The following is a 15,676-nucleotide window of genomic DNA, read 5'->3' on the forward strand; positions in this document are numbered from 1 at the left end:
AAGCCAATGTCTTTTTTGGTGTAATCTCCAAATAATCCGAGAATTGTCACATGTACTCTATTCACCGCTTGGTATTTTAAAGTTAAGTTTATGTTTTTATCATGTTTATTTCTCCACTAGATATATCAACTTTTCTTATCTATTTTTTAATTGTAGACATTTGTCAACCAGGAACGTACTCGAATACTCGTGTGGTTCCCTGTTCAGTTTGTGGGATTGGGGAATATCAACCATTAAAAGGATCATCCACTTGTTTGAAGTGTACCAAGGGAAAATTTACAACAACTCTAGGTGCCACTGATGTTACAGATTGTAAAGGTATTGATATTAAATGCTTTAATGAAGAAAAAACTGTAGGGAGAACTTTAAAAGATATTAAATGTGAACCAAGAAGTTTAAATTATTTTTATTTAAGATGCTTTTAGTGTTTTGTTCATACCTGTATCATTGTTTTTTTATTAACGTATGCGTGTTTGAAAGGATGACAATTTTCATAGTTTATCTTTAATACATGTTAGCATAATGATTACACTACTGTTTATTATACTATGACTTTAATATTCATTTCAAGTTTTTAACCAATATAACCATTATTTTACAGTGTGTCCAAATATGAAATGCTCGAATTCAATATAAACATCACGAAACAATGTTCGAATATTCAAAGTTTGAATTTGTGTAAGTAATATGTATCAAATTCAAAATCTGATGAATAAAGGAGCAAAGTTATAAAAGGTGTAAAAGGAACGTTTAAATAAAATAGCGCGTTGAAGTCTTTATCCAATAAAACAACATAGCTCACCATTGTTCTCTTTTTCTTGTTATTCATCTCTTACAGATTTTGATGTCATGATTCCCGGAGATGCACAAATCAGCTTTAGTCCAGTTACAACAAGTTCGGATGATTTTGCCCTAACCTTCTGGTTATTTTGCCCTGACAATTGTGATTCACTTATCAATATGAAAATAAAAGGATTCGCATTTGCTGTTGGAAAAACTTTGACTGTTTCTCATTCTGGGTAAGTGATGAACATTAAAAAGTTTAGAGAAAATAGACTAATGAAACTCAGGATATCCTCAGAATTAAAAAAAAATATATGACAATGGTTTGTGAAGGTACTATTGCCTATGTTATTTCCCAACACTTTAAATTTGAAGTACTTAACAAATACCTGATTAATGAATTACTTTAAGTATCAGAACGTTTCTTAAAATACTCTTTTTGAATCAAGTTTATGATAACAGAACTGTATTATGCATATTTCAATATATCTTTGTTTTAGAGAAAATGACATAAAATCGCTTGACGAATTCAAATCTAAGACTTGGATCAAAATTGTTTTTGCTTGGACACAGTCAAAGACTGAGCTGAAAGTGCATGTGAATGACGAAATGGTATTGACCAAAGTGTTTTCTGGTGGTATTGACGGTAGTTTGGCTATTGGAGATAAATTAGAAATATTTTCCTCAGCGCATAGTAAGTATCAATAGTGTAGTCCGTACACTTCGAACACACTTGGAACAATAAGCTTTTCAAGTGTATTACAATTCAGAGAGTAGTAAGACATCACAATTTGCAATGTTCAATATGACATAGCATATATATTCAGTGATGACTGAAATTTGTTTTTCTTCAGATTTCGTTTGACCGATTATATTAACGAATATTTGCCATTTTTTCGTAAACATAACCCTCTTCTTCTTAAATATGAAAAAGATTTATCACCGGGTTTGTACTTACATAAACAACAATACAGGATCTGCTTAATCCGAATCAACCACTGTGAGTTTCGTGTTATATCTTTAATTTCCGATGTGTTGTTTTGTATACCTTTATCGTATTTGGTCTTTTTTCAATGGCATTGTTAGTTAGTTAGACCACCCCTTTGGATTCTTCCGACTCTCCTTACTGCAGAGTGCGTTCACAATGTTCAAAGTTTAAATCCCTTTCAAGTAATAATTTTGAAAGTCATGAAATTCTAATAAAAAAAACGAACTCACTAATTTAAAAATGCCTAATATTATATGATGTAAAAAATGAAAATAGCCAAATATACAGAAATAAGATTGTGATACGCATTGAATGTAAATCTTAGATTTTATAATTATTTAAAATTCAACCGAACTTTAACGAGTTTCAAATGTCGACGTAATCTTTGTTTCTTTTTTAGAAATTTACTTGTCAGGGTTAGTACTGCACACGCATATCACACCAGCTATCTATACTAGAACTTGCACACCAGTGACAACAGATGCAGTATACACGATGGCAGATTTTCTGACCATTGAAAACAGTGACATTGAACAAGTGGAATCTCAATGTGATGGTAATAATATTATAAAAACATATATTGCAAATAATATTACAAAAACATTTCAACTGCCACTTCTTGTTAAGGTATCTTCCACGAGACGAGGGTATCGCCAGTTGTAAGCACTTTTTTTTTGTTGAAATGAATTAGCATTGCCAAGATCATAATAATAAATTAACTGTTTACAAAACTTTGAATCATCTGGATATTGGTTCATCAATGCGCATCAGCTTTTTACTTTATTTGGCCTACTTTCGTTTTTATTTCGAGGTTGACTGATGGGTGGGTTTGTTTTTGGTAGGATTATTTATCATGTTTATCTAAATGATGTTTTAAACGAAGTTAAAAAAAATTGAAACATTCAGTGATAGTAAGTTGTACTGAAAATAAAATTGGCCACATTTCCATATTATTTAGCTCACCTGGCTCAAAGGGCCAATTGAGCTTTTCTCATCACTTTGCGTCCGGCGTCAGTCGTCCTCCGTCGTCGTTAACTTTTACAAAAATAATCATCATTTGGGTATATTGTTTAAAAATTGTGTCCGGTGACCAAGCCGACTTACCAAGATGACCACCATGGCTAAAATAGAACAAAGGGGTAAAACCAAAGCATTTATGCAAATTTGACTTGGGGTAGAATTGTTTATCAGGTCAAGGTCTATCTACCCTGAAATTTTCAGATGAATCGAACATCCCGTTGCTGGGTTGCTGTCCCTGCATTGGTAATTTTAATGAAATTTTGCCGTTTTTGGTTATTATCTTGAATATTATTATAGATAGAGATAAACTTTAAACAGCAATAATGTTCATCAAAATAGGATTTACAAATAAACATGACCAAAATGGTTAGTTGACCCCTTAAGGAGTTATTGCTTTTATAGGCAATTTTTAACGGCCACAATCACAGGGGTAAAATGCAGTTTTTGGCTTATATCTCAAAGCATTTAGAGCAAATCTGACGTACAATTGTTTATCAGGTCAAGATCTAACTGCCCTGAAATTTTTAGATGAATCGGACAACCCGTTGTTAGGTTGCTGCCCCTAAATTGGTAATTTTAAGGAAATTTTGCTGTTTTTGGTTATTATCTTATATATCATTATAGATAGAGATAAACTGTACGAAGCAATAATGTGCAGCAAAGTAAGATTTACAAATAAGTCAACATGACCATAATGGTCAGTTGACCTCCTAAGGAGTTATTGACCTTTATAGTAAATTTTTAACAATTCTAATAAAATTTGTAATTTTTTACTTACTTTTTTCACTGTCACTACTGGGCCCAGTTCATTATAGATAGAGGTTATTGTAGGCAGCAAGAATGTTCATTAAAGTAAGATCTACAAACACATCACCATCACCAAAACACAATTTTGTCATGAATGATTATGAATCCATCTGTGTCCTTGGTTTAAAATGCTGTCCTTGGTTTAAAATGCACATAGACCAAGGTGAGCGACACAGCCTCTAGTTTTGAAGACTTGTAACAATTTACAGTATAACATTTTGTAAAGACACATGGTTCACGTCAATGGTATATTGTCATGTTGCTGTCATTTTGTTATTTAGCTGTCGAGGAAGTACAAAACGCATCTTCTTTAATCTATATTTTTTCAAATAATCTTAACACAGTACAATTAAAAGAACTGTTATGAGGGGGGGGGGAGTAAAATGTCCTGATTTAGATAAGTTTCGACGCATATGTTACCCATGTAATAAAACACTATAGACATAATGAATTATATGACAAGTCTATTGTATAAATTAGTGATCATGTGAAGTGAATTAAACTAAATATTGTTGGGAAAAATCACTGCAGATATCTAAAACGTCTATCAAGCTTCTTGTTACATCTTACTGCACACGATTCTTTCAAATTTTAATCAAGATCATTATCGCATTTCAGAAATAAACGAGTGCACTTCAAATCCGTGTGGAGACGGCAACATTTGCTACAACAAGAAAAATGGTTATAATTGTACCTGTTTAAGTGGATACAGAGGTAGTAACTGTCAGACACCACCAGACTTCTGTTTAGGAAATAACTGTACTAATGGAGCTACGTGTGAGAGCCAGCAAACAAATTATACTTGTTTATGTGCATTTGGATATAAAGGTCCTTTCTGTCAAAAAGAAATAGGTAATAGCTTTAAAGAAAATTGATTTCTAGGTAAAAGTAAAGCAGTATGAATATTGTAAAAGTTTTTTTAAGATCTTCGACTGTTGCAAAAAATAGCATTTCGAACGCATAAAATTAATGTGTTGTTTTCATTTATGAAGTTGATTTTTATTGAACTTGATTTTGATATATTCTACGCAGTAATGTTTCCTAATTATACAAATTGACATTATTTAATAACATTAACATAATTTAGTCAATGGTGGATGGAGTACCTATTTAGGATGGTCTGAGTGTTCAAAGTCCTGTGAAGGTGGTACTAGATCACGTGTTAGATTTTGTGACAGTCCCGCTCCTGAACCAGAGGGACAATTTTGCATTGGAAGTGACACTGAAGTTGGAAATTGTAATACTGACCCATGTCCAGGTATTACTTTTTTATTATTTAACATGGTAATATGTTGATAAATATTCTGTGTTTTGATTAGCATAGAACGGGCATGATGATGTGAGAACCTGATGACAGGCTTTATACAGCGGTAAACTACTGTTGCCTTTATTTACAATAAAATTGTAGTTACACAAACAACAGTATTTGAGCTTTAAATTATGAATCTATAGTATTTGACAGTACATTTGATAGTATTTTCAAGCCTTATTCTTAAAGAGCACAACCCTCCACTTTTCTTCTTGATTATTACACTTACAAAAGCTGCTTAACAAAATATAGATGAAACTTTCGTAATGTTTCGTCCTCAATGCTCTTTAATTTCGTTCTTTCTTTGCCTCTTATTATTATTTTTTTAATTTAGCGCAACTGTTGGGTCTTTTGTAGACGGAACGCGTGTTTGGCGTATGCAAAATATCATCTTGGTATCTATACCGAGTTTCTTATCGTTAATGTTTTTGTCATTTCAACACTCGTTTCGCTCATTTGACTTTTTCGTGTAATTCAATTACTGGGGGGTCATTACTGATACCGATTTTAGCCTTCTGTCATTTTGTTTTGTTTACAATGATTTTTTTTACGTTTTTGCAGTTTGTAAACCATACTATCAAATACAACAGTTCAAGAACGAGTTTAATTGTACAATAATTAATCAGAATATATCATGCACTGTGACATGTAAAGATGGATATGTTTTTTTACCTGACCACCCACCAAATGATGTATATGAATGTGGAAATAATACCAACTACATGTGGACTGATACGCCACCAGCTTGTGCTCGTGAGTATTGAGTGATTTTTGCTACCTTTTTCGCAATATGACATTGATTTAAATCAATAAATATAGTATTAAAAGGGAATTTTAAAATTAAATTGCCGTAGAACAACCCTTTAATATAAAAGAGTAGATGTGGTATGAGTGCCAATGAGATAACTCTCGAAAAGAGACCAAATGGCACAGACATTAACAGCTATAGGTCACCGTAATGCCTTCAACAATTTTTCAACTATTTTACTCAATAGTATGTAATTGTGTTTAAATTAAATGTGTTGTACATGGAAGGTATACGTTGAACATAAAGCCAGGACATACTTTTGGAAAACATTTTATATTGACATAATCGATATCAAAATTTTGATTATTTAGACGCTTGAATTGACATAAAATAAATACAGTAAACCTAATGTTTTTGTCATAGTTATCCGTTGTTTCTTGCCAATGTCGCAGTGATATTTTTTACCGATAAGCTTCAAGCGGGTTTCTTTTAAAGAGCCAAGTATAACATAATCGCGTCGGCATGTTTCAAATTTTTTTTTAAATACAATTCACGTAAAATAATATGGTTACAAGACTCTATGAAATGCAAACAAACCCCTCTTTTCAGATACTTTTTACATTTTTTTAACTATTTAAACAAACCTTATTCCAAAATTTACTGTGTAATTATTTCAATTGTGTTCATCGTTTGAGCGTGAATAATATTTTAGTTTATTTTGTAAGTTATTGAACTCTCTCAGAAATCAATGATAATGCATTTCTTATTACATTCTGAACAGCAATTGGTCTTCCAATACATCTCCAAACCAAGTATGCAATCAAATATGACTCCTCTGCATGCACAAATGAAGATGAAATAAAGAATGAGATGACATCTCGAGTACAAAGTCTACAGTGCGTTGAAAGTGCAACATGTCAAGTATCTGTAGATACAAATAGCTGTGATGGTGGCCTTGGCAGAAGACGAAGATCTACATCAGAACTTGAAGTTATTGTTACTTTCACTTCGACGCTTTCTGAAAGTAATAATTTGGATATGGAAGCCTTTTATGCATCAAAAATAGGTATGCATTCAACATTGATGGATTGGAAACAGAATTTGATAATATATCTCACGAGTAACGCATAGATTTTACTGAAGTTAGTTTTAGAAGATGTTTTGTTTAATTTCTTCAATTATTTACAACAATTTGGCATTAGTCCAAACTTACTATTCATGTTTTAAGAAATGGATCTTTGTAACATATTTGATTTGTTCATTTTCAACAGATGACAATTTTAGAACGTCTCATGGTGATGTTCCATAGATTTTTTTTCAGGGAATGCTTCATCTGTTGATACCTATTGTGAACGTTTAATGCACATTTTGATACATTTACCTACGTCAAAAGACATGTATACCTCGGATATAATGTCAAATCATAAAAAAACTTCTTTTTTCGTTGTAGAGTGCAATTTGGGTTTTTTGACTTAAATTGTAATCGACTTTTAATTCTTACTTTGTTACTACAATAAGAAGAGGTTTTTTATTTAATGTGAAACTTAATTAGTCTTAAATGGTATAAACGTCAATTTGAATTTCTATTTTCAGTTTCACAGGAACTAGCTGAGCTAATCAATATATACACAAACCAAGTTACAACAGCACAACAAATGATCAACAACACGGACTTTTATACTATAGATGTCAATGGTGACATATATACAACAAATTTTTCGAACATCAACTTTACGTCTACTGTAAGCTGTTCTCCAGGAAAAGTAGAATATCAAGCAGTTTGTGGTAAGAGCGCTTACGTGTATATACAGGATTCTAAGAAAGTGACAAAACAAATCTTTAAAATATATTTAACTTAATAACGTATACTGCAGTTGTGTGAGACTCAAATGTTGAAAGATAAACAGATATCATGCTTAAATGTCATCCATGCATTTCGTCTGGCGAAAACACGTCAGTGGCATTTTAATTGAAAAACAAAATATAAGACCGAGTCAATACAAAGACATAGAAGAGCATCAAAAGTCTAATGTTCAAACAAAAGATAAGTAAAACTTTAGAATTTGGATTGGTTTATAACCTTTTTTGGCAATAGATTTACTCAAAAATAACATAATAGTTATATTTCATGTAAACACATGAGTGCTGACTACTGTAATGGCAATACCTCCGGGGACAAAACTTCTATATCATCGGTCCAGTAGTTGCTAAAAGTTAATAACTATTGTATTTATTTTTCTCGAACAAGACAAAAAATAGTAATGTCTAAATGTTACCTGCTTATAACATGTCATACACATATTATATCAAGTTCAGTAGCAATTTAGGGAAACATATCTTTATCATAAGAATTCAAGTGCCATAAAATAACTAATTAATATCTGAATATCATAAACATATATATAGCGATAATACAAGTTTATGATTAATTTTGCACTGGGTCATTAGGTTTTCTGTTAACAAGGAACTCAGTGAAGTATATCAAACAAGTTAAACAAGTAAAACAACCGTAAACAACAGTAATAAATTATTTCTTAGAAAACAAATAATTATCGCTTTATGAGTCGTCGGGATTGGCAACAATAAAAGGTACTTTGATGAGGCAGTTATCTAATTATCGGTTCTGAATAGAAATATGTAAATCTTTAATTAAGTTGCATGTCCAACTGGCACATACTGGAGTGACGGATTTTGTATATTGTGTCCTGTCAGAACCTACCAGAATGAGACTGGACAGCAAAAATGTGAAGATTGTCCAAATGGGTATACTACATTGTATACAGCTTCCAGAAATGTAACTGATTGTTCCGGTAAGTGGCAAATAAGGCTTAGCGGAATATCCTTTTTTTCATATTACTCCATATTTAGAAAATAAATCCCTCATATTGTTTCGATTGTATGCTTAATTTTACTCGTGTAAGTTGCCCTTACTTGACCGAGTACTAAGATGTCCTAAAGCTGAGAAGGCAACCTTTCGCAAAAAATATAATCTAGAGTCAAAGTCAGTTATATCAAAATAGTACATTGCAAAGAGAGAACCGTACAGTTATTCAACTTGAGTTCACAAGCAAAACCATGATTATCAATGTGTCTGTCAATTGTTTTTGTTGTGGGTTGACATAGCCTATAAAAGTAAACGCTAATGATATGATTATGATCGATTATGGATAAAAAAAAATATTTGACTTTATGATCAAATTAGATGCTTTGGTGAACCCTAATTCAATAAACTTCTATTCGTGAACTATTCTATTCGAATAGATCATTTGATGCACAATATCTCTATCGTTATGCCCTGTTTGTACTTTGTTTATAAAATAGTAAGATGATATTTATATAATGATATTTAAGCGAATAAACAAATAGTTTATAAAAGTTTTGTTTCATTCCAGATGTGATTTATATGTATATGATCACCTCTAAAAAGTGACAAACATTCAAAAGTGTTTTCTTACAATATTTTTTTCTGGTTTTATCAATTTCTCTAAAGTTTATTTAAGATTACATTTAACTATCATTTTAGAAAACAGCACCGCAATTAATTCATCTACATCATCAAGTGCGAGTACATCTACTACAAGTTCTGCCTCTACTACAAGTTATGCCTCTACTACAAGTTCTGCCTCTACTACAAGTTATGCCTCTACTACAAGTTCTGCCTCTACTACAAGTTATGCCTCTACTACAAGTTCTGACTCTACTACAAGTTCTGCCTCTACTACAAGTTTTGACTCTACTACAAGTTCTGCCCCTACTACAAGTTATGCCTCTACTACAAGTTGTGACTCTACTACAAGTTCTGCCTCTACTACAAGTTTTGCCTCTACTACAAGTTCTGCCCCTACTACAAGTTCTGCCTCTACTACAAGTTCTGACTCTACTACAAGTTCTGCCTCTACTACAAGTTTTGCCTCTACTACAAGTTCTGCCCCTACTACAAGTTCTGCCTCTACTACAAGTTCTGACTCTACTACAAGTTCTGCCTCTACTACAAGTTTTGACTCTACTACAAGTTCTGACTCTACTACAAGTTCTGCCTCTACTACAAGTTTTGCCTCTACTACAAGTTCTGCCTCTACTACAAGTTCTGCCCCTACTACAAGTTCTGCCTCTACTACAACTTCTATCACAACTATGTTTACTGGAACAGCAAATGGCTCGTCAAATGTGTCGAATTCACATGATGTTAAAGAAAAAGACGAGGAAGATAATTCTGGTAAATTTTACAAGTTTATTTTGAGCAAAATCAAATAGTCTGTTTAGTTTGGTGCATAAAAGTAACAGTTTAAGAAGTCCCTTTTGGAACATGACAACATGTTATTTAAATAAGTCTTGTCACAATTACTATTAGACATCTGCAAGTTAGCTAGGGAGGGCTATATAGCGATAACTTATTCAGGATAGAAGGAAAAAATCACAAAGAATATTTGAATTGGTGTTTTCCTCGGTTTTAGTTTGTAATCTGGTTTTGTTTTCTCTCAATCGATTTATGACTTTTGAACAGCGGTATACTAATGTTGCCTTTATGAAATAGAACCATGAAGACCATGTTCAACAAGTATATCTTAGAGAACATAATGATGATTTTCAATATTTGCAAAATTCAAATAGTTTGGTATTCCAAAATCAAATACAGTGTATAAGTAAATAGTTCAATACATTTTGTTAGAATACTTTTTACGATTGATTGTTTGTTTTGTTTCAGACTTCACAACAATCATCATTCCAGTAATAGCTGTAACTTTACTAGTTGTTACAACTCTACTGACGTCAATTGCATTGTTTAAATACAGAAAATATGTCAGGTTTGTGTTAACTTGCCATATTACCGCCTGCATCATTATCTTTGTAATTATTCCGACAACACATTCTTAGTTAAATGTTTAAATTAGCGAACCGTTTATCAACACAATACATGTACCAGTGTAGAAGTTAAATATACTTGCGACCAAAAATAGGTTAATTCCTCTTTGCCGTCATTTAAGATTTGTTATAGTCTAATTAAAAGAAATATAAAGGAATTTGAAGTGCAAACTGCTGGTTAAATTGAAAATAAAAGGGAATTATTAAATACAAAAAAGCAGATCTTTTTTTTTAAACTTCAAAGGGACACAGAAATAGAAAGAATCGTCAATGTATAAAAAAGTAATATTTACATGAATGATAAAGTTATTGTCATAATGAAAATCATTATGTCGAAAATCATAAGGCAATATAAATGCAAGCAATATAAATATTAAAAAGATAGTGGAAATGACTTGCATTGAATGTAATATTTTTCACATGTTTCAGGAGGACAAATAGACAAAAGCTTACTAAACGCCATAGCATTGCTAGTTTGAATATGGTTAACCCAACCCTGTCAGTAAAACCGGATGTCTACGGTCTGCCGCCTATCAGTACAAGCTAGTTCTCTGCAAACAGAAACTATTCAGATGTAATAAAAAATATTGACATTGGTAATTTAGTTTACCACCAAAAAATGAAAAAGGAAGTTGAATGTTTAATTCCTGAGGACTAATTTACTTTTTACATATATAGAACCTGTTGAACAATATGAAGAATTTATCGGTATTAATGAAAAACATATTAAATACGAAATTTTGATCTAGACTTTTGGATTTTCTTTTTTTTTTTAAATTGCTGTAGATTTAATTCTCAAATCAGTCTAGCTGTAGTGTGTAATAATATACAATTATCATGAATTAAACATTTTCCCACTGATTTTTATTGTAGTTAAACCAGTCAAAGTTTACAGGCGGGTGGAGATGGGGATGTGGATGCCAGAAAATAAGTTTCCGCCACATTATGAATGTGCCTGTCCTACGTCAGGAGCATATAGTGCAGTGGTTGTCGTTGCTTCATGTCTGTCATTTTTGTTTTGGTGTATTATAACTTAGACTATATCTTTTTTCAATTGAATTGTTTCATACTTTCATGTATTGGCTTTTTGAAGCTTATTTTACGGTTTTCTCATTATTGAAGACCGTATGGTTGCCTATAATAGCTTGTATTAAGTTTGTATAAAACTTAGTGGATAGTTCGTTTCATATGTAATCATACCATATCTCTTTTTATAATCATAACAGAAAATTTTAAAAACGTGCCAAATACGATACAAATCTATACCTGGGGAAACGTCCATCGTTTCCTCTACATAAAACTCATCGGAGTCGCTCGAATCAAACTGTTGCAAATTCAAATTGAGTATTGCAAAGTTGAAGATGTGATAACTGAAAATTCAGAATGATATGCAAATACGGCAAAGCCAATCAACATCTGGGGGAAATAGAACCCTTGTAGTATCGATTATTTCAACATTTCATCAACAGTTAACTTTAAAAAAAATTAGCATGAAAATCATAATTATATACCCGAAGTTAAACCGTATTTCAATTGCCAAATTATTTTTAACTTAAAAAAACAAGAGTGCACACGCTGAAATGTCGCGCCTTCTCTGCTTATCATTGATATTATGTTGATAGTCCTAAATACTAGTATAAAGCTGAACTACAACTAATATGATCCTAGAAAATGAGGTCAAGGTCATATAAACCAAACAAGAAATACATGCACACCTTGCAATCATTCAGTACATTAAATATAGTTGACCTATTGCATGTAGTTTCTAAGAAAAAGTCTTAACCAAGAAAACTAATCAGTTGAATCATGCCAGGCAGACATGTACAGCTTACAATCCTTCCATACAACATATATAGTTGACCTATTGTTTATAGTTTAAGAAAAACAGACCAAAACAAAACAATAATACTGAGCAATGTAACGAGAAAATAAGGTCAAGGTAAAAAAAATGAAATAATGTGTTACAATTTGATTAAGAGGCAATCAACTCCGTCATCAGTCGATAGAAAATTTCAACGATAAGGACTCGTTTGTAGATCTTATGTTCAATCTGTCCTTTATAGGTTTTTTTAACAACAATAATTCGTCAAAGATCGTTATATAGAACAATTTATCCTATAGATTGTTCTCAGTTGACAGATTCTATATTGCCATTTTACCATTTAACTATACCCACAAAGACAAAAAACCTGGAGGCTTCAAAGAGCCTGTATCGCTCACCTTGGTCTATGTACATGTGCATATTAACACTTCCCTATCCTACCTCCATGACAAATATGTTGTCTTCCCCGCAGATAAAGACCCAATCAACAACGTTTTTGTGTGTAAAACTCATTACATTAACTGCTTGATAAGCGAATTTGGTACTGACAATTCACTTCGAAACCCAACATATACCCTCACGACACTTACCAAAGAGGAAATCCTTGATAATCATAGGTCTGTTCTATGTTCCTTTGGAATTTCAACCAAAGATGATAAACTGGATCTTCCATCCCTCTATTGGTATCTTAACTGCATAAGTGTCCTTACAAACAACGGTATATTGTTGGGTCTTCCAAGTGCTCCACGAAACCTTTTTCTAAATTATTAACATCTATTTTATCAGCAATCTATGACGGGCTTCAAAGTTATTGTGAAACTGCCTATTCTAGAGGTGGCGTGAATCAGATGTGGATACGTAACAAGATCTTTAAGAGTACATACAATCTATCTCTCTTTCATCTTGTAAATAGTATTAAAACATTTGACTTTTCTACACTTTATATAAGTATTCCACATTCCAAACTAAAAGACAAATTGAAAGAGTGGGTATTGTTTAGTTTCATACAAAAGAATGGCCAACGAAGATACAAGTATCGATCTTGTCTTAGGAAGGAATAAATCCTACTTGTAACGGATCACTCCGATTCAAACAAAAAATTCTCTGAAACTGACATTATCAAGATGCTTGATTTCTTGATTGACAACATATTTGTTACGTTCGGAGGACGTGTCTTTCAACAGACTATCGGCATTCCAATGGGAACGAAGTGTGCCCCTCTTCTTGCCGACTTGTTTCTTTATTATAATGAGGCTGACTTCATACAGGACCTTCTTAGGAAGAAAGATAAGAAGTTAGCAATATCCTTTAACTCTACTTTCCGCTATATAGATGATGCTTTTTCACTAAATAATTCAAAATTTGGTGACTATGTCGAACGCATCTATCCCATTGAACTAGAGATAAAGGATACAACAGATACAGTTAAGTCGGCCTCATGTCTTCACTTACATCTAGAAATTGACAGTGGAGGTCGATTTAAAACAAAAGTTCACGACAAAAGAGATGATTTCAACTTTCCAATTGGGAACTTTCCATTTCTAAGTAGTAACATTCCAGAAGCACCTGCATACGGTGTATACATCTCCCAATTGATACGATATTCCCGTGCTTGCATTTCTTATCATGATTTTCTTGATAGAGCGTTGTTGTTCACAAGGAAGCTATAAAATCAAGAGTTCCAAATGGTGAAGTTGAAATCATCTCTTCGTTAGTTTTACGGACGCCATCACGAGTTGGTTGACCGTTATGGAATAACCGTTTCACAAATCCTACTTGTAACGGATCACTCCGATTCAAACAAAAAATTCTCTGAAACTGACATTATCAAGATGCTTGATTTCTTGATTGACAACATATTTGTTACGTTCGGAGGACGTGTCTTTCAACAGACTATCGGCATTCCAATGGGAACGAAGTGTGCCCCTCTTCTTGCCGACTTGTTTCTTTATTATAATGAGGCTGACTTCATACAGGACCTTCTTAGGAAGAAAGATAAGAAGTTAGCAATATCCTTTAACTCTACTTTCCGCTATATAGATGATGCTTTTTCACTAAATAATTCAAAATTTGGTGACTATGTCGAACGCATCTATCCCATTGAACTAGAGATAAAGGATACAACAGATACAGTTAAGTCGGCCTCATGTCTTCACTTACATCTAGAAATTGACAGTGGAGGTCGATTTAAAACAAAAGTTCACGACAAAAGAGATGATTTCAACTTTCCAATTGGGAACTTTTCATTTCTAAGTAGTAACATTCCAGAAGCACCTGCATACGGTGTATACATCTCCCAATTGATACGATATTCCCGTGCTTGCATTTCTTATCATGATTTTCTTGATAGAGGGTTGTTGTTCACAAGGAAGCTATAAAATCAAGAGTTCCAAATGGTGAAGTTGAAATCATCTCTTCGTTAGTTTTACGGACGCCATCACGAGTTGGTTGACCGTTATGGAATAACCGTTTCACAAATGATATCGGATATATGTTCCTTACGTCGTAACTACAATCCCCTTCCCTTTCATAAATGTGACCTACCGAATTAGAGTATTTACCGGATTTGTTATCTCATAATCAACATGACGGGTGCCACATGTGAAGCAGGATCTGCTTACCCTTCCGGAGCACTTGAGATCACCCCTATTTTTTGGTGGGGTTCGTGTTTATTCTTTACTTTTCTGTGTTGCGTCGTGTGTGCTATTTTTTGTCTGTTTGTCCTTTTCATTTTTGGCCATGGCGTTGTCAGTTTATTTTCGATTTATGAGTTTGACTGTCCCTCTGGTATCTTTCGTCCCTCTTTTTAAACAAAGGACACATATGGATTCTTGACAAAATTGTGTTTTGGTGATGTGTTTGTAGATCTTACCTTACTGAACATTCTTGCTGCTTACAATTATCTCTATTTGTAATGAACTTGGCCCAGTAGTAACAGTGGAAAATATTTTGTAAAAATTTACCAAAATTTACCAAATTTCTGAAAATTGGTAAAAATTGACTCTAAAGGGCAATGCCTCTACTAATTTGTAGATCTTTGCTGAAAATTATTGCTGCTTTTAGTTTATCTCTATCTATCATAATATTCAAGATAATAACCAAAAGCTCCTGCAAAATGTTTTAAACATTACCAATTCAGGGACAGCAACCCAACAACAGGTTGCCTGATTGGTCTGGAAATTTCAGGGCAGAAAGATCTTTATGTACAATTATACCCGTCAGATTTGCTCTAAATGCATTGGTTCAGAGATATGAGCCAAGAACTGCATTTTACCCTGTGTACTATTTTTAGCCATGACGGCCATCTTGGTTGGTATACCGGGTCATTAGACACAT

General features: G+C 32.9%; 1 protein-coding gene across 1 annotated transcript in view; it reads left to right on the forward strand.

The window, feature by feature from the left end:
• The window catches only part of LOC139489731 (sushi, von Willebrand factor type A, EGF and pentraxin domain-containing protein 1-like), a 28,123-nt gene extending 16,744 nt beyond the window's left edge, over positions 1-11,379 (forward strand). The window contains exons 14-26 of the mRNA XM_071276487.1: positions 157-318; positions 839-1,019; positions 1,284-1,477; positions 2,172-2,327; positions 4,217-4,450; positions 4,686-4,856; positions 5,469-5,660; positions 6,437-6,721; positions 7,249-7,440; positions 8,310-8,465; positions 9,179-9,871; positions 10,361-10,460; positions 10,948-11,379. Of these exons, the coding sequence (XP_071132588.1) occupies positions 157-318; positions 839-1,019; positions 1,284-1,477; positions 2,172-2,327; positions 4,217-4,450; positions 4,686-4,856; positions 5,469-5,660; positions 6,437-6,721; positions 7,249-7,440; positions 8,310-8,465; positions 9,179-9,871; positions 10,361-10,460; positions 10,948-11,065 (2,834 nt within the window). The 3' untranslated portion in view covers positions 11,066-11,379. The remainder of the gene's footprint in view (positions 1-156; positions 319-838; positions 1,020-1,283; positions 1,478-2,171; positions 2,328-4,216; positions 4,451-4,685; positions 4,857-5,468; positions 5,661-6,436; positions 6,722-7,248; positions 7,441-8,309; positions 8,466-9,178; positions 9,872-10,360; positions 10,461-10,947) is intronic.
• Positions 11,380-15,676: the final 4,297 nt, after the last annotated feature.

This window comes from Mytilus edulis, chromosome 9 (genome assembly GCF_963676685.1).
Source record: "Mytilus edulis chromosome 9, xbMytEdul2.2, whole genome shotgun sequence".
Lineage (NCBI taxonomy): Eukaryota > Metazoa > Mollusca > Bivalvia > Mytilida > Mytilidae > Mytilus > Mytilus edulis.